This window comes from Calidris pugnax, unplaced genomic scaffold (assembly GCF_001431845.1).
Source record: "Calidris pugnax isolate Ruff unplaced genomic scaffold, ASM143184v1 scaffold26, whole genome shotgun sequence".
NCBI classification, from domain to species: Eukaryota; Metazoa; Chordata; class Aves; order Charadriiformes; family Scolopacidae; genus Calidris; species Calidris pugnax.
The window spans coordinates 86,224-107,135 of record NW_015090765.1 but is presented as its reverse complement, the minus strand read 5'-3'; the positions used below and the strand labels follow the sequence as shown (position 1 = coordinate 107,135).

The window sequence follows — 20,912 nt, the reverse complement described above, 5'->3', positions numbered from 1 at the left end:
TACAGAAGACAGAGTTTATGTTCTTGGCACCCTCATTTCTTTCCCTTATATAAAAAGGAATGGAAGTTCACTTGCAAAACTTTGTAGCTCTAGTAACCATTTCTTTTTAATAGCAACCTTTGCAAGAGGGAATTACAAAGAGAGCCACTGTTTGAGATTATGGTAGCTGTAGTGTGGGAAGCTGAGGGTAAATTAAAGAGGGGGAAATAGCAGGCAGAGACACGACACCTCAGAAGAACTTCTGGAGACACTTACATACACACAGATATACATGCATAGAAATAAGTTTCTAGGAACTGCAGGTCTCACATAAGAAAAAATCTGTTCCCTGGGCATGTCACACCTGCACATCGCTGTTATGGTGCTGTAGTGCCCACACCCTTGTGGCCACACAGGGTTGGGGAGCACAGGCTCCTGCACTGGGCTTCATCCTCTTTTACTGCTGGCAATGTTGATGTGTGCAGAAAAAGGGCCTGCTGTACTCCTATTTTGTGCTGCTGCAGGCATGGTGCCTGAGCACGGCGCCTCAGACTCCAGTTAGGCCTCAGCTGATACTTCTGTTAAAATGTTCTGTCTGGTACAAGCAAGTGGACCATCCTCACGTGACCACTTTTATGTCTTCTTACAACTGCTTTGCCAGCTGGCTGTGGCCTGGTCCATAGCACCTGCTGTGTTAATGGGGAATTTACACCTCAACAACAATTAAAACAGAAAGGCAGGAGCAGTGAGAAGTGAGAAGTGAAGCTGGCAGAGAACTGTACCTGGCTGAGATGCAAAGAGGAAAGTTTGTGTGTCTGTCACCCCTGTGCTGTTTCTGACAGTGACTGCAGGGAGCTGTAGGATGACCTCTCTTTGTCAGTCCTGGGTACTGTATTGCTTTTTCAGATAGACAGTGTGGAGGTGAATTGGGAGATTACACTGGATATATCGAATCACCCAACTATCCTGGGGACTATCCTGCAAACACTGAGTGCACCTGGAATATTAACCCACCGCCAAAGCGCCGAATTCTGATTGTGGTTCCAGAAATATTTCTACCAATAGAAGATGAGTGTGGAGACTACCTGGTGATGCGAAAAAGCTGTAAGTCTGAAATATCTACTGAGGCATATGGTGTATCTGTCTCAGTGTGCAACACGGGTTTCTCATGTGCATTACTGTTTACATAAGGTAAATGTAGCCTGACTAGCCTTTACTTGTGGGTAGAAAGGTTTTTAAATGACAAATTGAGAAATCCTGTTTGGTAATGCTGCTTCAGAGGTTCAGGTGAAATAAGGGTGCAAGGCTATGATGTGTCAGTGAACTCTGAGAGAAATATTGTTCAGAAGGGGTAGATGGTTCAAGCTAACTAGTCATGAATTATGCTAAGCGATTCTAGTCTGGGTTAGGAAAGAGCAGATGCTTGCTAGTCCCCATAGGTGCCTGATGTGTGAATAAAGAGCTCCAGTTTCTAGTATAGGTACATCGTTCAAACAGGGAAAACATTCCTTGACTAAGGAATGGCAAGAACTCCTTGGGTCTGGAGCACAAGTCTTATGAGGAGAGGCTGAGGGAGCTGGGGTTATTCAGCCTGGAGAAGAGGAGGCTGAGGGGAGACCTTCTTGCTCTCTCCAACTCCCTGAAAGGAGGGTGTAGAGAGGTGGGGGTCGGTCTCTTCTCCCAAGTCACAGGCGACAGGACGAGAGGAAATGGCCTCAAGTGACGCCAGGGGAGGTTCAGGCTGGATATTAGGCAACATTTTTTCACTGAAAGGGTTCTCAGGCATTGGAATGGGCTGCCCAGGGAGGTGGTTGAGGCCCCATCCCTGGAGGTGTTCAAAAGACAGGTTGATGTAGTGCTGGGAGGTCTGGTTTAGTGATGGTGATGCTTCTTGTTTGTTGTGTGGGTGTCTATTTTTGTCAGTCAGGTTGACAGTTGGACAAGATGATCTTTGAGGTCCCTTCCAACCTAGAAGATTCTGTGATTCTGTGATTGATGGCTTGCCATCCACTGATGGCCTGCCTGCAACATTTTGAGGAGTTTTCTTAACACCAGCAAGCATTTTCTTGTCATGGTAGTTTAACGTGTTTTCTAACTGTTCATTAGTATGAAGCATTGTCAGGTAACTGCCTATTGTGTGTTTTCTTTGAAAGCTTCTTCCAACTCGGTGACCACGTATGAGACCTGTCAAACCTACGAACGCCCTATAGCTTTCACTTCTAGGTCTAAGAAATTGTGGATCCAGTTCAAGTCAAACGAAGGGAACAGTGCCAAAGGATTCCAAGTTCCTTATGTAACGTATGATGGTAAGCGGGTGTGAGCAGCTGGGCCTACGCGGCCTAGTGCAGCTGCAGCAGTGCACAACTCCTTGTGGGCTCCTTGACCCCGCTAAGCAGCAGGGTAACCCAGCACTCCTCGCAGTGTCACTGCCAGACTACTTCCAGTACCTATTTTCATCTAAAGCTAATTTAAGGAATTCTGCATTGCGTTGCAGTCTTAAGTGCCATCATATTTCCAGTCTTCCACAGACCTAAACAAAGAGCTCGGATTCTGGGCCCTGACCCGCGAAATGCAGAGCTCAAAGCCAGAAATCTGGGTTTTATGCATTTTTGTGACTTTCCAGTTCTGGGTTGCTTCAAGTGGCAACAGGGTGCTCCCAGTTAGGAACTGGGCAGAGGGCGCAAGTGCCTCTGCTTTATCGTGTTGCCGCTACCATCTGTAATCTAGTGCCAGATAGTAAAATATCTACTTCGAAAAGAAGCTTGAGGGGCAAGAGTTTCACCCTGTCCTTGTCAGAGTCACCAGGAGTGAAACTGGAGCTGATGCTTTGCACTTCAGCCTAAAGGGTATGAAAATGATATGGCATGTTTCTTTTTGTACTGTGTTAACTGTGAAGGAGTTGTCCTCACTGTGGTCTGCAGAGTTTCATCAACAGTGAATAATTAATTTTTCAGGGGATACCTCTCCTTTTGAAGCATTTCAAGTTTTGATTGACCAGGGGAATTTGCATTTTAAGAAAGTTTCCTCTTACCTCCTTTCCCCTTCATCCCCTTCTTGCCATAGAAAGAAACCAATAACAGGTTGTGGATATTTACATATAAATTTCTGCAGTGCAGTTGGTTTGAAGTGGGGTACTTGGTTACAGTATGCACTTACAATCCTAGGTGCATTATGATTTCTTTTGCTTTTGACAAACTGATGCTGAGCAGCTCAGCAGAGTATACTGCTTTCATAGTAAGCAGTATTTGTAGTTTCTTTTCAGAATAGCATTTGGAATATTTTCTGGCTGCTAATTTGAAGGCTGAGTACCACTAGTTCTTTTTGGGGTAGGGCTTACATGTGTAACCAAGGGAGGTATCCAGTATGTAAGTGAAGTGAACCTGCAAATGACTCTCTTGTGCATTCCCCATAGAGGATTACCAAGAACTAATAGAAGACATTGTTCGGGATGGTAGACTTTATGCATCTGAAAATCATCAAGAAATACTTAAGGTATATTCCTTTCACTAAGCATGCTGGTTTTGATTGAAAATGACACTATTTTTTGCCAATGAGGTTGCCTCCTGCTCTGCACTAGACTTTTGGTGCACTTAGACACGTGCTACTTAAGGGAAGTGGGGTAAATCAGCACATCCTGATTGTGCAGACCACTAGATATGAGACCCTGTGTCCAGGAGGATTAAAGGTGGATCAGAGCTACTAGGGGGAAAACCTGCATGGGCAAGTTGAGTGGATGTCATCCCTAGTAAAATTTTCTTTTGTTGGATTTGGTTTGCCGTGTTTGTTTTGTGTTTTTGGGGGGTTTTTCCCTCTTTTGTTTGCTATTCTTGGAAGTCTGAGGAGGGGAGAAATCCTGGTGCCACTAATGATAAATGTGAAACTGCAGTGCCTTCCCTGGGACCTGAATGTCAGCCTTGCTCTACTAGTTTCTGAGCCCCTGAAACATTAGTACTTGAAAAGTAGAATGCCCATAGTCTTTTAATCAGTCATTAAGCTTTGCTGATACTGACCCTAACTCCTCTGTGGAATTACTGTAAAATCTGCTTTCTGTTTTTTAGGACAAGAAACTGATAAAAGCATTGTTTGACGTGTTGGCACATCCACAGAACTACTTCAAATACACAGCCCAAGAGTCAAGAGAGATGTTCCCAAGATCCTTTATCCGGCTGCTGCGCTCTAAAGTTTCCAGATTTCTGAGGCCTTACAAATAGTTGGCTCTGTACTCAAAAGACTAACCAGCCCTCAGCATGCACAGAGGGGTTGTGGCAGGTGGGGCTGCTGTCTGTGTTTTACACACTGGCAGAGGAACTCCAGGGAAGCTTTCCAGCTCCATTCTTGGCAGAGTTTGGCTTTCTCAGCTAATATAAATATTTTGGTGAACAGAATTTTGATTCCTTTCCAGATAATACCTTTTGGGTACCAAGGATACTTCATGGGTCTCTGAATTAGAGACTGCCCATCATTTCTTTAACCAAATGGTGCCAAGCAGAAGTTTGTAGAGCTCTGCACTGTTGCTTCATAAGTAACTCCAAAAGCTAATGAGGACAGACAGGCTAAGTAGTGTGGTTTGGGATGAACTCTGGGCTGCCATTACTGCATGTTACCTCAACAAAGCTGGGTTCATGTTTGGTCTCGCTGAAAGTGAGAACTAGATTGATGTCTCTATTAACTTTTGCTACACAGGAAATTCAGAGCTAAGATTGAAGTAGTTTTAGTCTAAACCAGTGAGTCCAAGAATTGCACACGATGAATTTTTTCTCTGAATGATATGTTTTATGAGGTATATGGAGGAATAAGCAAAGGGTTGAATATTAGCTTGAATGCTCTGGGTCTGGGTCACACTGTGTTCGTGCTGATGACCTATTGGTATAAATTGAGTGATAAAAGAATAAAACCAGGACACCACAGTAATGGAAAACAGACCCTGATCTGCTGAACACTTCCGTTTTGGGCTGGCTTCAAATATTATAACACAACAGGTTCTTTGCTAAACCCCAGTGCACTCTGCCTTTGCCTAGGCCTGGGACAGCATGAGGCATTGGCTCTTTCAAGTAGTATAAAATTCTGTCCTCTGAGCACCTGCAGTTGAACACCACACAAGCCCCATTTTAAATGCAGGCTTTGCATAGATTATACTCTTTTACATCACTGTTTAAACCTGTATAAGGTTCTTACATGAGCCTCAATCCTTATATTTCTTATCTTGTCTGAGCACCTTGCAATGACCTCGTTGAGCAGAGAAGGGCTGCTTTCCCTGTCTTGCTGGGGAGAAATAGACCTACAAAGAGATTCCTCAACCAGACTGTGGCTGCAAAAGTCATCTATGGCACAATGCCGTTCAGGATTCCCAAACTGTGTCCTTTTCCTCAGGTTGTGTTCCTTGTGTGAGAGAAGGCTGTTCTGAAAGGGCCTGTAGGGAGAACTAGGCTGATCAAAATGTTTTTGTTGTCTCAGTGGCTTTTCTGTCCACACTTAACGTTCCATCACTGTCCTCTGACTGTGCAAACCGCTTCCTCACTGCAACGTACCTTCTGGGCCTTCTGTCTTGAAGGGAGTTGGCCTCAGTCCCGCTCATTTGGAGATGGAGTTACCACCTCTGTCCGTTGGTCACTGGCAGTGCTGAGTGGTGCAATGGGCACCAACCTTCCTCATGCACCCCCCTTAGCGAAGATACAGATGTTTTGAAGGTGGCCAGGACAAATGCTCCATTTCCCAGGGTGTGGAGTCGGATCTCCCCAGGTTTCATTGCATTGGTATGTGGTATTTAACTGTTGTATGTGAATAATACCACATGCACAGCGTGACAGATGAAACTCTCATCCAGAGCCAGGGTATGAATCTCTTCCCTATGCTGTTAGGAGCAAATGAATACAACCAAATGCAGCATTGCTGAACTGTCGTGTCATGCAGCCCGGTTCTGGGGCAGCCTGTCTTGTGGTAAGAACATATCTTGGTCACAGTGTGATGGGAAGGGACAGTGGCCTTAGTCCATGGCTGGGGAGCAGAGCCCTCTCAGGATGGGGAGATGTGATGCTGTGTTCCTCTTGCTGCTGCCCAGAGACAATTCCCATGGTCTGAGCAGAGGAGGGAAACGGTTTGAGTTGCTGCCAAGAGGGAGAACTGTCCCCTAAACTGGCTGCACTGGGGCTCCTGCTCCAGCTTAAGATCTTCTTGCGGATTCCTGTGGCAGGGTGGTAAGTCTCCATTCCAGGAATGGGCTGATACAACCAAATGCAGCATTGCTGAACTGTCACGTTATGCAGCCCTATTTTGGGGCACGTGAGGCGGTGCAGCCTGTTTTGTGGTAAGGACATATCTTGGTCACAGTGTGATGGGAAGGGACAGTGGCCTTAGTCCATGGCTGGGGAGCAGAGCCCTCTCAGGATGGGGAGATGTGATGCTGTGTTCCTCTTGCTGCTGCCCAGAGACAATTCCCATGGTCTGAGCAGAGGAGGGAAATGGTTTGAGTTGCTGCCAAGAGGGAGAACTGTCCCCTAAACTGGCTGCACTGGGGCTCCTGCTCCAGCTTAAGATCTTCTTGCGGATTCCTGTGGCAGGGTGGTAAGTCTCCATTCCAGGAATGGGCTGCCAGACCTGCAGCAAAGGGGAGCAAACAGGCTTGGGGGGGAGGAGGGAGGCAGGGAGTGAATTAGCAGAACAGAGGGGAAGGAACCCATGTCCTTGTGTGTTCCTGGCTGGTGTGCTTCATCCTGAACAGGGCCCCTGCTGGGGAGGAAGGACAGGGGTTATCTGGAAGAAGATACGAGGCAGTGTAACTGGTGAGAGGAATGGCTAAGGGATGCCAGAAGAAGAGAAAGGGTGGTGAGAAAAGCTTGAAATGTCTGTGTTAAAGTGTACTGTTGTGCAGAGACCCCAGGAAGATGTTTCAAGATAGTTTTCCTCTGGCTGTATAGCCCCTGCCTCTCTACTGTTCATGGACTTCCCATGCCAGGTGCAGTGTCAGTGCATGGCAATGACCCACCAACCATCTCTGTGTGGCATCAGAGCACTTTGTGATAGCTGAGATTCTGCAGTCTGCTCCAAGTGCATGGGTGAGTTAGAGACCTGCTGGTGGGGCACTGGGAGGAGAGGACCGTGGCATGCCAGCTTCTTGGCCAAGCCCAGCAGAGTGGCTTTGTGGTGGTCTGTGTCCTCTCTGCCAAGGGAGGCAAGCCAGTTGTTGCTGTATTTCCTCCAAAGAAGGTTGCAGATGTGTATAATTCTTCTTCGTGTTGCTGAGTGACACATAAATCACCAAGGGAGGCAAGCCAGTTGTTGCTGTATTCCCTCCAAAGAAGGCTGCAGATGTGTACAATTCTGCTTCATGTTGCTGAGTGACACATAAATCAGAGTGATTGGTTTCGTCAAGGCTTCAAGAAAACAAAAGTTGTGAAACATCCAAATATTTTTAATTGGTGAAATTGGGCTTTCCTGCTCTGTGCATGAGTTGCTGACCTGAGCCCTGGGTTCGTTGCACTGCACCTCATCTCATAGGGCACACTCTTCTAGCTCTGCACAGCTGCTGTGGGCTCGGTGTCTCGCCTTCGGTCTGTATGGTGGATCTCAGCTTTTCCTCTCTGTTGCCCCAGCATGTGCAGGCCATTTCCACTGCTGTCTGTGGCAGGAGAGGAGTGTACCAGTGTGGTGTACCTTCCGAGCCTGAGGAGAAAAACCTGCCCTTTCTTGAAGAAGAATTCACAGCCCTGTTAGTTTTCTACATGAAAAGTAAATGACTCGGAAGCACTTCTGTTACCCTTGATCTAACATTATGAATTAAAATTTCCCCTTTTACTGTAGATCTTGTGCGTTCAGTAAAAAGCAAAAAGGGAATGTTTGCCATCCTAAATATTGGGAGAAGTGATAACTGTAGCAGAATGGTGTACCACTTGGCATTGTATCTTCATAGCAATGGTAGTGGCTCTGTAGAAATTCTAATTTCTACTTTCTGTGTGGTTGTAGACCGATGTTATTTTTTTGGCAACAAATGATTCAAAAAATGTTTAAACTTATAAAACAGGATTTAACTTTGTAAATAATAATTAGTGTTAACTGGATGACTTAATGTCACCTACATGAGATAAGCATAAGAATCTTTTTCATGATTGTAAATTAATGTAAAATGTTTCAGACTGTTACTCTTTACAAGAGAAATAAACCAGTGAACTTTTAGTTGCATGAAAACCTTGAGTAATATTTTTAGTTGTCTTTGCTGTGTTAAATAATAGTTTTGTGACAAAATGAATGGTTGTGCAGCAAGTTATCGCACATCAAATAGACTGTGCTGGGAACACCTGCTTACCTTAGCATTCTGTTTCATGTAATATATTATTAGCCTGCATCTATACCCATAAAGATGCAATTCTTCATATATTTAGTGGTGCATATATTCCTGGCTAGTATCATATCAGAATTATACTGGTATTCATTCTAATAATTATACTAAAATTGTCTCCTATATGACGAGCTGGAGTCAATTGGCCTGTTGTAACCAGCCGTATGAAGACAGAATAAACTACTTAAAATAACTCCAAAGTATTTTATTATTTTATAGATTAAGTTCGTTTTTTTTTTCTAAAAAATAAACAAAAAACTCAACCCCCCTTGTTTAAATTTAAAAATAATTTTCAAACCCAACCAAAACAACAAAGTGAAAACCCGTGTTAAGACACAAGTTCCCGGAATATTTTTAAAATTATACCACAGTTTCATTAAATCCATTGACTTAATTTCTTAGAATTAAAAAATAGAGTTAGGTCATGGGAAATTGTAAATGAGTTGATCTATAGTATTTTTAATACTGTTTTTCTGTATTTGTTACTGTGATATTATCTGGAGATATTGGTTGTAGTCAATCTATCAAAATTTTATAAAATTAATCCCAGCATCTTCTCCTTCATTTATTAATTTTTTTTGTTTGACCCTTAGTTTTCTTTGGTCGCAGTGTCAAGGACTGATTTGTATTAAGCTGTATCCATCCAGGTTAATTTGGTGCAATTTTGGAAGATACTGTGTAATTCAGCTGTTAGCTGTAGAAAGCTGACATTGGTTTATACGGAAAAGACAGCAAAGTCAATGACATATGGGAATGCAGAAATCATGGAAAAGTATGATGACTACAGGCTAATCATAGCAGGAAACTGTGTTATTCGAATATTCTTCCTGAAATTGTGAATGCTGCCACCTGCCAGATTGCAGTGATGGACTCGTGAGTGTTCAGATACCCTCCAGGATAGGGAATGTCAATATGGATTACCTTGTGACCTCCCAGAACAGTGAGGGCTGAAATTCTGACTGGGCTTCTGGGTGTTTACATAATAGAAATAAGTAATAGTGGAATACAGAGAGCAAGAGTTGAAGCTTATTTAAATCAAAGGAATCAAAAGAGGTCTGATGCACGTAAGAAGGAAGGAATGGTATTACGCTAATCCTTAGAAACAGAACACAAGGATAGTGGCCCACAAATATTTCTGAATTAAATAAACTTAAATGCAAATGCTTTTTCTATCATGCGATGACATCCTGTAAATGCAATAGATGCCGAATGTAACACCTAGCACAACTAAAATATACATATACTTTCTATCTTCTTTTTAATACTGCTCCATTCAAACTTGGTGTTCAAGGCTGCTGCTAGAGGAGACAGACAGGTACTTCTTAAAGAACTTGAGCCAAATTCCAAGTGGGTACAAGTAAATTTGTTTCTAGGCATCCCTGGAACCAACCTGTCCTACATCACATCTTGCTGCTGCCCATTTTGTTTGGACAATTCTTTTGCTCATAGGCAGATTTTCACTCTGTTGTGGAGCTATGCTTTCTGCAACGTGTATTCTGCTGTCGCTGGAGAAACACCCATGAGCAGTGATGTAAACAGAGCACCTGTGGGGAAAGCAGGAGTTAGTGTTCAAGGGATAGATTCCACTTTCAGAAGGTGAGTTTGTGTAGTTTTTCTCCAAGTCAATGCAAATTATGTATGACTCTCTGCATACTGCTCTTTCAACCTACCTTATTAAACCGCTTTAAGTGTTTAAAAAACAAACAAAAAATCTTTCTCTGTTTAAATATATACATTAGTGCTGTTGATTAACGAATTTTGAATAGTAGTAATTTTTTTTTTAAAAGTCCATCTAGTAAAGCCTGTTTAGTACACAATTAAAAAAATAAGTCAGAAAAGATGACCTTGAAATCTTTTTCCTTATTGAATGTGTCTATAAGTATAGAATTCGTTAAGGAAACTCAGTCACACTGGCAGGCTGCTAAACTTCATCTAATGCAACTAGAGCCTGCTTTCCTCACTGGGAAGTTTATTCAATAGGCAATGTAGACTTACAAACCTGGATATTAATCATGTGCCATGAAATTTCTCATCTGTGATGATTCTGGGGATTAGGAAGTGAGAGGTTCATAGATTTAAAGAGAGCAATAGTTGCATTGGAAGCTGAAAAAATCTGAAGTGGTCACTTAAGATGCAATTTTTTATTTAGCAGTTCTTAGATCAAGTGTTTCATGTTATACCAAGAACTCTACAAACATTCATGAAACACTTATGTACAGAGCAAGTTTATGCTTAACTAGGTTTAGAGAAAGCTTCATCTTCTGTGCCTGAATCTAATATAGCAGCGGTGGCCTGACTGTGGGTTTTGTGCATTTTTTTCCACTTGCTGTGCTAGAAGAAATAGAACAAAATACTAATCATGGACAGGAGCCTTCATGGGAGCTGGATGGAGAATCTCTATGTGGAAATAAGTTCAGAAGATTAAGTGTAAAGGTATGTTAAATACATACATCTATGTGTGTGTCTCTGTATGTATTACATACGTATGTATTTGACAAGAACATGTGTGTAATGGGTGTCATGGAAGGTATTACATACGTATGTATTTGACAAGAACATAGTCATGTGTGTAATGGCTGTCATGAAAGAAGAATGCAAAAAATAGTTTGTGAGTGGAAAAAATGAGCGAAAGTTTAAAAAAATGCAGCAGGCTGGCCCAGGAGGCAAACTTGGAAGGAATGGGATGCTGGGCAGGGTGGGTGCAGTGGGCTCTGTGTGTGGGTACCTGGTGGGGCGCAGCACTGGCTGCAGGTTCCTTCTGTGTCTGCCCAGGCCTCTCCTTGCCCTTTGAAGGGGCAACCACCTACAATGAGACAACAAGGGGCTTTGCTTCCCACAGCCTGATCCCTGACCTGGCAGCAGGCTGCTGCCTTGGGGTCACCTGGGAACCCTACATGGACAGGGCTGGCTGGGCTGGAAGCCCTGGGGCCCTGCACTTTGGTGTTTGCCAGCTGCAGGCATAGAAAAATATGAGGAAAAGAAGGCTCTGAAGCTGGCAGCCTTAGAGGTGTGTGAAAGTGTGGGCAGGGCAGGGAGCAGGCAGCTAGGACAACATGGGGCACTTGAGGCTGGCCAACATCATAGTGAGGAGCCTGCTGGCTCGGTGCTGGTAGCCCTCGAGGCCTGCAAGGCCGGTGGTGTGGTATTTGCATTTTTTTGTGTTCATCTGCATGCCCCCAAAACGGTAGGAAAGAATTGTGCTTAAGCAAAAGAGCAAAGGCTTCAAATACACCTCATGTTTCCATTTGGAGATACTGAAAGTCCGTTAGTTATGACTGTTTGCTGTCAGTGTGGTTTGCTCTGGGTTTAGAACCAGAGGTTTGGAGCTGCTTGTCACTCTGTTAGCACTTGCAACTGTCTCACCACCCTCTTTGTGACCAGGCTCCATAGCTACATGTCCTGTCACCAGTTGGAAGACCTGTTGCAAAATGCCAGCTCAGCTGGCTCCTGGAGGTGCTGCCTGGACTATAATCCAGCCATGGATAGCACCTTAGGGTAACAGAGGCGATCATGATTTTTCTGGGGTTTAATGTGGAAAGTAAGAAAGCACTCCTGGAAACTGGGAATTCAGCATCTGCGTGTCCAGCAGACAAGCCTGTCTGTGACACAACCCTGCTCGTGAATTTGGGTGGCCTCCAGTTTGCTGTTACTGCTGTAGTGCTGGTGTGAGGGGTTGTGTGGAAAAGCTGAGAGGTACCAGTTATTAAAAACAGGACTGGCAGAAAAGTGCTCAGGGGGCCTCTCTGGCTTACACAGCATAACTATTGCGCCCCGGCTCCCGTAGGTGCTAATTCTCTCAGCAAACTTACAAAAATAAAACCCTGAAAAGGCTCATCCATGCTGAGAACAAGCACCTTCATTCAGTGGAAGAAGGAAGCTTAGCTCTAGCAACTGAACGCTCAACACTGCAGGCATTGCTGTGTTCCTGGGCTAGTCCAGAAAGCCCCTCAGCCTGTGCCTGTGGTGTAGGATGGATGCAGCACTGCTGAAATTGCAAAGCACATTACAAATACACGTCCCAGATCTGCACAGGACACATGCCCGACTTGACCATTTGCTCTTGGAGTGGATAACAGAGGTCCATAGCTCTCTGTCCCAGCAGGATGTGTTTACACGTGCAGTAATGGAGAAGGAAAATCTGATGCGGAAGGTGGTCTGGCTTAGGGATGCTGTGGCCCACCTTCATGTTAAGAGGCTAGAGCCTCCTCCCAACCTCAGACACCTCTCAGGGTCCATTCTTGCCTGGCATATTGGGGAGGGGCTCAAATAAGGAGATCGTTTAGGCCTTGGGGAGCTGTGTTAATGAGTCATAGGTTGTGGTGGCCTACATGAAGCTGCTGTTCCTGGGGGTGTTGGGAGACCACAACTCCTTGTGATACCTGCCCTGTTTGTGCTGCATGCCCTACAGGGCTCAGGGCTGTGCCCAGGCAGTGGGGTACCATCCGAAGGGCAGCATGTGGCCCTAAGAAAGAGGAAAAAAATAAAAGAAAGGCCGTTAAACCCTATGTTGACAAGGTAAATTTTAGGTCAGGTCTTCTGCAGCAGGAGGCCTCAATCAGTCTGCTGAACCTTGGGGGCTTCATTAGCACAACAGCTCCTGGTGTCCTCCTGTCTTCCTGCACAGATGTGTGAATGGATTGAGGACTTGGTCTCTAGGGCTGGCTTCAGCAGCTTTGGGGGAATCTAAAGGAGTATTTCCCGGCGACTCTCTACAGGACACATGCACCAAGGAGTGAAATGTTCTTCTGGGTAGCTGTAACAGGAGCTTCAAGCAGCTTTTCTGAGGAGGCATTGGCACCATTAGCCAAAACACACAATTCTGATTTTCTTGGTTTAGCATCTTCTGGTCCCAACCGCTGTCAGTGATCAATCTTTTTGAAGAAGCGGTAGTGATTTTGTAAATGTTCTTCTGGGTAGCTGTAACAGGAGCTTCAAGCAACTTTTCTGAGGAGGCATTGGCACCATTAGCCAAAACACACAATGCAAATTTTCTTGGTTTAGCATCTTCTGGTCCCAACTGCTGCTAGTGATCAATCTTTTTGAAGAAGCAGTAGTGATTTTGTAAATTATATTTGTAATTATATATATTATATATAATATTATATATTATATTTGTAATTATATATGTAAATTATACCTTATATTTTGCATTATTTTATTTTTACAAAATGCAAATATGGGGCCTAGAAAAATATATGCTACTGGGCCAGATATTGCTACCTCTTCAAATTGCAGTGGGAAGAGACCATCTTCTGAACAGAATCCTCACAATTGCTCAGGGCTGTTCTCCCTTCTTTTCCACATAACTAGTGAGGAAATGTACAGGTTGCTAGTTGTTGATTTCCAGACAGAATAAACTTCAGAGGAAGCTGGAGGAAATGGGCTGTGAATGCGTAAATTCAGTTGCCATTATTTACTCCTGAGAACAGTGAGTGATTCTGGCACTCTGCCTGACCCCATCCCTTTCATGACTCAGTTCTTGCAGATGCCAATAATGGACTCTGAACATTTGTCTTTGGAAATAAAATTGTGTGTATAATAGGCTACTGATTTCCTCCATCATTTCAGGGGAGGCTGCTCAGCCTCGATCCCAGCTTGACTCGCATCAGTGGTTGGACAGATATCTCATGGTAAATTACACCCAAGGTAGGGCAGAAACACCTCAAAGCACAGGTAGTCAATAGCACCGTGTGTCTCACCGTTCATACCCACAGTGCACATGCTCCCACTCTCCTGGGGCAGCTGGCTTCCTTTTCAACCCTGGTGCGAGCTAAAGTGTCTTTCAGTTGACTAGACTTGGAGGTGGAGATATTTAACCAAACCACAACATGGTAAACACAACCTCTGTGTTAGGAGAGTTATATTGAAGTACTGTTGATGATTCTGTGCGTTAGCAAATATTAGCACTGAGTATCCAGTAACATGTCTCACTAAATCTTACTCATTATGAGTTGCTGCAGTTTTGCATGTGCCATGTGGAGGGGGATACAATGGTAGCTCACTTATACTTGCAGCACTTGAAAGTGTTGGAGTCTTGGCTTCATAAAATAAACATAAGAGCACCACAGAGGTGAGAGATCCTGTGTTTGACTAACACTGTGGTGACCTCCTCTCTAATGTGGATGTAAATTATATTTTTATCTTAAATGGATACTGTAAAATGTCTTGGGCCCTAATTTTGATTTGTCGTAAAGTTCCAAAACAAAGATATTTAGATACATATGATGAACTCAGGATCTGAATGCTTTAAGTTCCAAAACACTTTTTTTTTTTTTTTTAAACTTAAAACATTCAAATCTTAAGTTTATTGAATATTGGTCTGTTGAGAAACCAGAGCAATTCCAGACTTGATAAAGAACCTATATAAAACAGCATACCCCCTTTTCCTCTCCTCTGAAGGAGGGGTGCAAAGCTGTCTTAGCTCCCACCTCCACAAGAAGGTGGAAATATTTGTCAGATGAAATCCCTATATGAATACTCCTTTAACTGGCAGAGGCAGAAGAGGTTCACAGTCAGTCTTTTAAAAGTATAGTAAGAATGTTGTTCCTTGGTGAATCCCAGGCTGGCACGAGTTGAAGTAAGCACCTGTTCTCAGGGCTTTCGCAGAAGAGCTGGGAAATTCCAATTCTGTTCAACTCAATCCCTGGGGATACTCTGTCATTTTTGTCATCACCTGATAAACTGGGTGCTCTGTACAGGAACCTTTCAAAAGGCAACACTGTTCAGAGCTGACCTGTATTAGTCCTGTTCCAGAAACAAAGTGATGTTTTTTTTTTTTTTTTTTTTTGCTTGGTTTCAAATTCTGTTCTGAGACTTGTCTTCTCCAGGAGGTAAATTGCACAGACCTTGCCCGAGGAATTCCCTCTCCCCACGGACTGCTGTTTGGGAATTGTACCACTCCAAAGCATCTGCAATGAGAAATGCCTTTGTGGTAGATTTATACTTGGGCAGAGGAGAGTTCTCTAGCTAGAAAGCTAAAACAGAGAGCTTTTAAAAGGTTTGCATTACTGCTTTCAGGAGTAAGAGTTCCCCCCTGTGGCAGGGAGTTTTCAAATACCTGGGCTTCACCATGCCTGGATACTTCAGTGCCAGCTCTAAACTTGTCATCCAAAGACAAGAGACTTTTAAAAGTTTAATCAATTACTTCCGTCTTGTCATTGTGCGATGAGGGCAAAGTGCTGAGTGTGTGGCCTCACAGACTTCCACAGCTTAACACCTTTTATCCTGAAGCCAGTGTGGATGTCACACTGATGCATCCACGGGGCTATGGGAAGGATAACCCTGGACATAAGCACCTTGGCTAACATCAAGCAAGGCCCTTTTTAGATCCCAATGGAAAAAGAATGTGATGTGGTCTTCTCCTGGCCCATTGTGGGCACCTGCTGATGGTGCCAGTTGTTTATGAGAGTAATTTATTAGTCTGACAAAAAAAATATGAGGGAGAAAACGACAACTTATTTTTGATCCATGTTTGCAGCAATCGATGAGTAAATATTTAAAACTTCTTGCTGCCAAGTCAGGATCAGGTTAGTGAACTACTTCTATGGCTGTAGCTAGGCATGGATGTCATTCTGGGCATCATGTATCTCCACTAATGTTCAAGGTATTGACTCAAGGAAAAATTTGGCCAGCTGCCTTGTGATTAATTAGCCACATAGACCTAAAAGCAAACACGGATCTCCTAAGTTTCCCGGGGTAATGCATACATTAAGCACTGAAAAGGCTTTGCTTCAGTACCATTGCTCTAACAAATATCCCACATGATTTTATGTACTAAGGAAGGGGTGACTTTTCACCGTGCTGGGGAGGAGTTTTGCCCAGAGAGTCCTCTGCTTGTAATCCCCAGCAAAGCATTTAAGCACTTACTTAAGTGTGTTGGTAGATAGACATGGATTGGAGTATTTAGACCAAGAATGGATTCCTTTGTGTCCACAAAACACTGAAAGATTGCTGGCTGCTAGCATAAGTGGGGCTTTGTAATGGATGTTCTGCAGAGCCTTTGTCCCTTAGGCTGAAGAAAGTGAGAAAATTGCTGACGGGGCAAGGAGGGGTGAAAACAATGGCCTGTCTTTGTTGGAGCAAATTTGGTGCTGTTCTTGCTCTTGTAATGGCTGTTTATGGGTATTTGAGATACTTTCACTGTCATTAACCATTGGATTAATAACACCTAAAAAGCAGAGTATCTAGCAGATCCCTTGATGTGGAGAGTCAATAACCCCTTTGTTAGGGGTGGCTGTGAGCTATTTCAAGAAGTCAACAGAAATAGACTCAGTAAGATTGCGCAGCAGCCTTGCAGGGAGGTTGCTGGTCAGCTCAACACACCCCTTAGAATCATAGAATCATTGAGGTTGGAAGAGACCCTTGGGATCATCGAGTCCAACCATCTCCCCTACTCTACAAAGTCCTCCCCTACACCGTGTCCCTCAGCACTGCATCTAAACGGCCCTTAAACACAGCCAGGGATGGTGACTCCACCCCCTCCCTGGGCAGCCTGTTCCAATGCCCGACCACTCTTTCTGTGAAAAATTCCTTCCTAATGTTCAGTCTAAACCTCCCCTGTTGGAGCTTGAAGCCGTTCCCTCTCGTTCTGTCACTAATTACCTGTGAGAAGAGACCAGCACCAACCTCTCTACAGTGTCCTTTCACGTAGTTGTAGAGAGTGATGAGGTCTCCCCTCAGCCTCCTCTTCCTCATACTAAACATTCCCAACTCCCTCAGCTGCTCCTCATATGATTTGTTCTCCACCCCCCTCACCAGCTTCGTTGCCCTCCTCTGCACTCGCTCCAGCACCTCGATATCTCTCTTGGATTGAGGTGCCCAAAACTGGACACAATACTCGAGGTGTGGCCTCCCCAGTGCCGAGTACAGGGGCGCAATCACCTCCCTACTTCTGCTGGTCACACTATTTTTGATACAAGCCAGAATGCCATTGGCTTTCTTGGCCACCTGGGCACCCTTAGGTACCACCTGAAGCTCTGTTTCGCAGTTTGTTGTCAAGCTGTCCTTTGTCCAGGTGCTCTGAGCTGGGGTCTTTGAAGATGCTCTGAACCTAGCTGTTGCGCGTCTTTCATTGATTCTAGAGTGAGCCAGGGGCATCCCAACCACATCGCTTGGTTGTAAATGGGATCTTTTTCATTGCAGAATCCAGCTGGGAGCCTCCCCAGTGCCGAGTACAGGGGGACAATCACCTCCCTACTTCTGCTGGTCACACTATTTTTGATACAAGCCAGAATGCCATTGGCTTTCTTGGCCACCTGGGCACCCTTAGGTACCACCTGAAGCTCTGTTTCGCAGTTTGTTGTCAAGCTGTCCTTTGTCCAGGTGCTCTGAGCTGGGGTCTGTGAAGATGCTCTGAACCTAGCTGTTGCACGTCTTTCATTGACTCTAGAGTGAGCCAGGGGCATCCCAACCACATTGGTTGTAAATGCAGAATCCAGCTGGGAGCCTTTGTGTCTCAGTGCCCTCTCCTACCCCTCAGAGCCAGCATCTCATCCCACCAACCCTGAGCTTTTTGGGGAGCAATAGGGAGCATCTCCTGCTGGACTGGCGTAGGACCCAATGTGAAGAAGAGCAGCGCCCTCTTCCTCCTGCCTTTCAGAGCTCAGAAATCTGGAGCAGCAGCGGCATTCCTGCATGCCCAGCTCCCGTGCTCCTTGGTCTCCGGGTGTCAGACGTCAGGAAAGTTAGAAAAGGAGCGAGAAAATTGTGTTTGTGTAGCATGAAATAACTCGCGCTGTTTTAGCCTTAACAAGATCCCTCCTATATCTTTAATGACCTGAATGTAAAATTTACGGCATGGAATGCCCCAGGAGCAGAGGAAGCCTTCAGCACACAAGCTGCCTTTTGCAGTACAGGAGGGGAAGTGAAATCCCCTGAGGTTTTGGAGAGTCTGAATGATGTAGTTATGGTTGGCACTTTGAATATATGTGTAGCTTACTCAAAATAAATATTTGCAGCTCAGCTCTAGCATACATGTGGGAAGGTGAGAACTAGCATGTATTAATGTTTCTTAAAATTAATCATTTTTGGAAATTTTATACTGGGAATAATCTTATTATTGCACAAAATAAACAGAGCTTAGTGTAATACATACCAGGGAGAAATGTCACCTGCCCTCTGTGTACACCATTTCCTGCCCACCTGCCCAGGTGGGGCTCCTGACGAAAGCCATGCAAGGGACATTTGGGGAGAGAGAGATGAATTAGTCTTTTTGCTTGAGAGGAAATTTCCCTGGTGTCTTCAGCTCCATGGAAAGCTCTGAAAGACCCAGTGGCCGTGTCTATGCTTGTGTGTGCAGCCGGTTGCGTAGCAGCAGCACCTTCTGAGGTGTGCTTGGACCTTGTCTTGGAGGAAAGCAGCCAGTGAGCGATGCTGGGGGCACAATCAGCCCTGTTCTCCCCCAGTTGTGAACAGGAGCAGTGCAGTTCAATGCACAACAGCCACGGTTACCCCCTTTAAGGGCTGTGCTTGTTCCTGCCAGTTCCATGATGTGGAAGGGGAGGCCAGGCTTTCTGTCCCCCACACCAGCACCCGTGTTTACTGTCCCCTCATCCCTTCCCCAGTGCTTAGCAAGTCACCTGCCAGCTTCTCCTGTTCCCTTTGGCACTCCATCCCAAATCTCCCACAGCTTCTTCCCTGGCTCACGTGGGACCTGGAAAGGGGTTCAGCCCATTTTCCCCCATGCAGCAGTTACCAACGTGGTTTTGCAAGCTCTAGAGGCAGGACCTGCTCTTGTGTTCTACCAGCCACAAATAGCTCGTAGCCAGGAGTTGGCTGTCACTGAGGTACCTGGTAGAAGATGCTAGGAAGCATACCATTTGTTTCACTGTGCTTTTTTTTTTTTTAGAAGTGCTTCAACCTCTTTAAAACAAGAAAAATAAAGGTAAGGAAGTTCTTGCAAGACTTGCCATTTTAATCTATTGTTTTGACATGTGCAGTTTTTATGTTCCTGAAACTAGCATCCACCTGGTGTCTCTGTGTATGAAGTGAACTAGACAGATAAACTCAGTTCAGTCTCCTGTGAGAAGCTGCACAACATTTGATTCCTCTCCTACTGGCATCAGTGCCTCTGCTCTGTCCCTGCTGCCACCAGCTCGTGCACCACAGAGAACTCACACAGGAGGAAAGGAGGTTGGAGCTGTACCCAGGGTACATGGGGAGACCTACCCCGAGAATAGTTGACTCCATGAAGTCTTTGTGCTTGTGATGGGGCTGGGTATCCCAGCCCAGGAGGTCCTTTCTCTTGGTCAGTACTGGAAACACAGAGGTGTGGAGTTACTGTGCAAAATGGGCCACAATTCTTGAGAATCTCAACCTGATTCTACCTTTGTATGTTATAGGATTTCTCCAGCTCTATCCATACTCTTTGTCTTGCTACAAATGATGATTAAGAAGCTCAATGGATTTTTGTATCCAACCTTTTGAGGAAAAGACTGTTTTCTAGTTTCCAAATTATTCCAGTTATTTGCCTGAGTGTGCTAGAGCTGACCCTTACATATCCTGCACTGATGGACAAAAACCCTTATTTTTCTACATCAGTTATTTTGCTTTTATTTTCTTGAGCTCTTTGCACTCTTCCCTCTGGAAACTGAGTCTTTCTCTAAATTTTTTTCTTTGTGCTGGGGTAAATTATTCTTTCTGGGACTCTTGCCTGCTGCTGCTTCTGTTTCTGTTAAATTATACCACTCTGAGTTTTCTGGGGCATCTCTGCATCTCTTCTTTTTAAGGAAAGATGAGAAATCAAAGAAAAGAAAAAAAAATAAAAAGGACCGACCCACTTCCTGCTTTGCCTGCTGCTTCTTTCCTTTTTGTCAAGAGAAGAGATGAAATGGGGGTGTGAACGAAACTCCACAGCTCTTCTTCCCTTATGCTGATTAAGCTGCAAGCACGACTGGATACTAAGCCAGTATAAATCAGCTGTAAATGGGCATATAAAATTGCTGGGGTTTAGCTCAGTCAGTTTACACCCTGTGTAAAGCCAATTGTGTTTGCAGGCAGGACCTGTGCTCTTTGTCTTCCAAGTAGGGTGGCTAATAAGCTCCTGAGGGCCGCTTGTCCTCTCCTTCCCCTCCAAGGATCCTTGTACTGCTGTTGGGTGCTGCCTTCCCCAGGGAATGTTGGAAAAGCCAAGGAGAGCAGCATTTCCCTTTGTTTTCTCTTAGCAGTCGGTTTGGAAACTGAGGACAAAAGCACCTCTGTCTTCTGCTTTGCTGGGCCAACAGATGCCCTGGGCGCAGGGCAAGGCCTGCTTCAAACACGTGGCAGCTTTGCTGGGGCCATCTGCCCCTGGTCTTGGGCACATGTTGCCTCCAGCTTGTGCCTGTCTGTGCTGGCAGCAACGGGCATCGGGCACCATGGCTTTCTAGCAGAGGCAGGACCCTCAGGCTGGTGGGGTTTTCTCAGAGACAGCCTTGCAAACCCTCTTTTTGACACCAACCTTGATGTTGTGCTTTGCAGAGAAACGTGTCTGCTGCTCTGGAGCCAGGAAGGAGCAAGAAAGGTGGGGGTTTTTTGTCCCTTTTCTTGAGTGAGGGGCAATGGTCATGCACAGGCCTGTCTCCAGCGAGCGGATGGGAATTGTTCTGAAATTTTCCCCTACTTA

At 44.8% G+C, this 20,912-nt stretch overlaps 1 protein-coding gene across 1 annotated transcript in view; it reads left to right on the top strand.

Annotated features, from left to right (window-relative positions):
- Positions 1–6,182, top strand: part of SCUBE2 (signal peptide, CUB domain, EGF-like 2) — a 47,467-nt gene extending 41,285 nt beyond the window's left edge. Inside the window, exons 15-18 of the mRNA XM_014935997.1 lie at positions 886–1,083; positions 2,133–2,285; positions 3,392–3,471; positions 4,038–6,182. Of these exons, the coding sequence (XP_014791483.1) occupies positions 886–1,083; positions 2,133–2,285; positions 3,392–3,471; positions 4,038–4,190 (584 nt within the window). The 3' untranslated portion in view covers positions 4,191–6,182. The remainder of the gene's footprint in view (positions 1–885; positions 1,084–2,132; positions 2,286–3,391; positions 3,472–4,037) is intronic.
- The last annotated feature ends 14,730 nt before the right edge of the window (positions 6,183–20,912 follow it).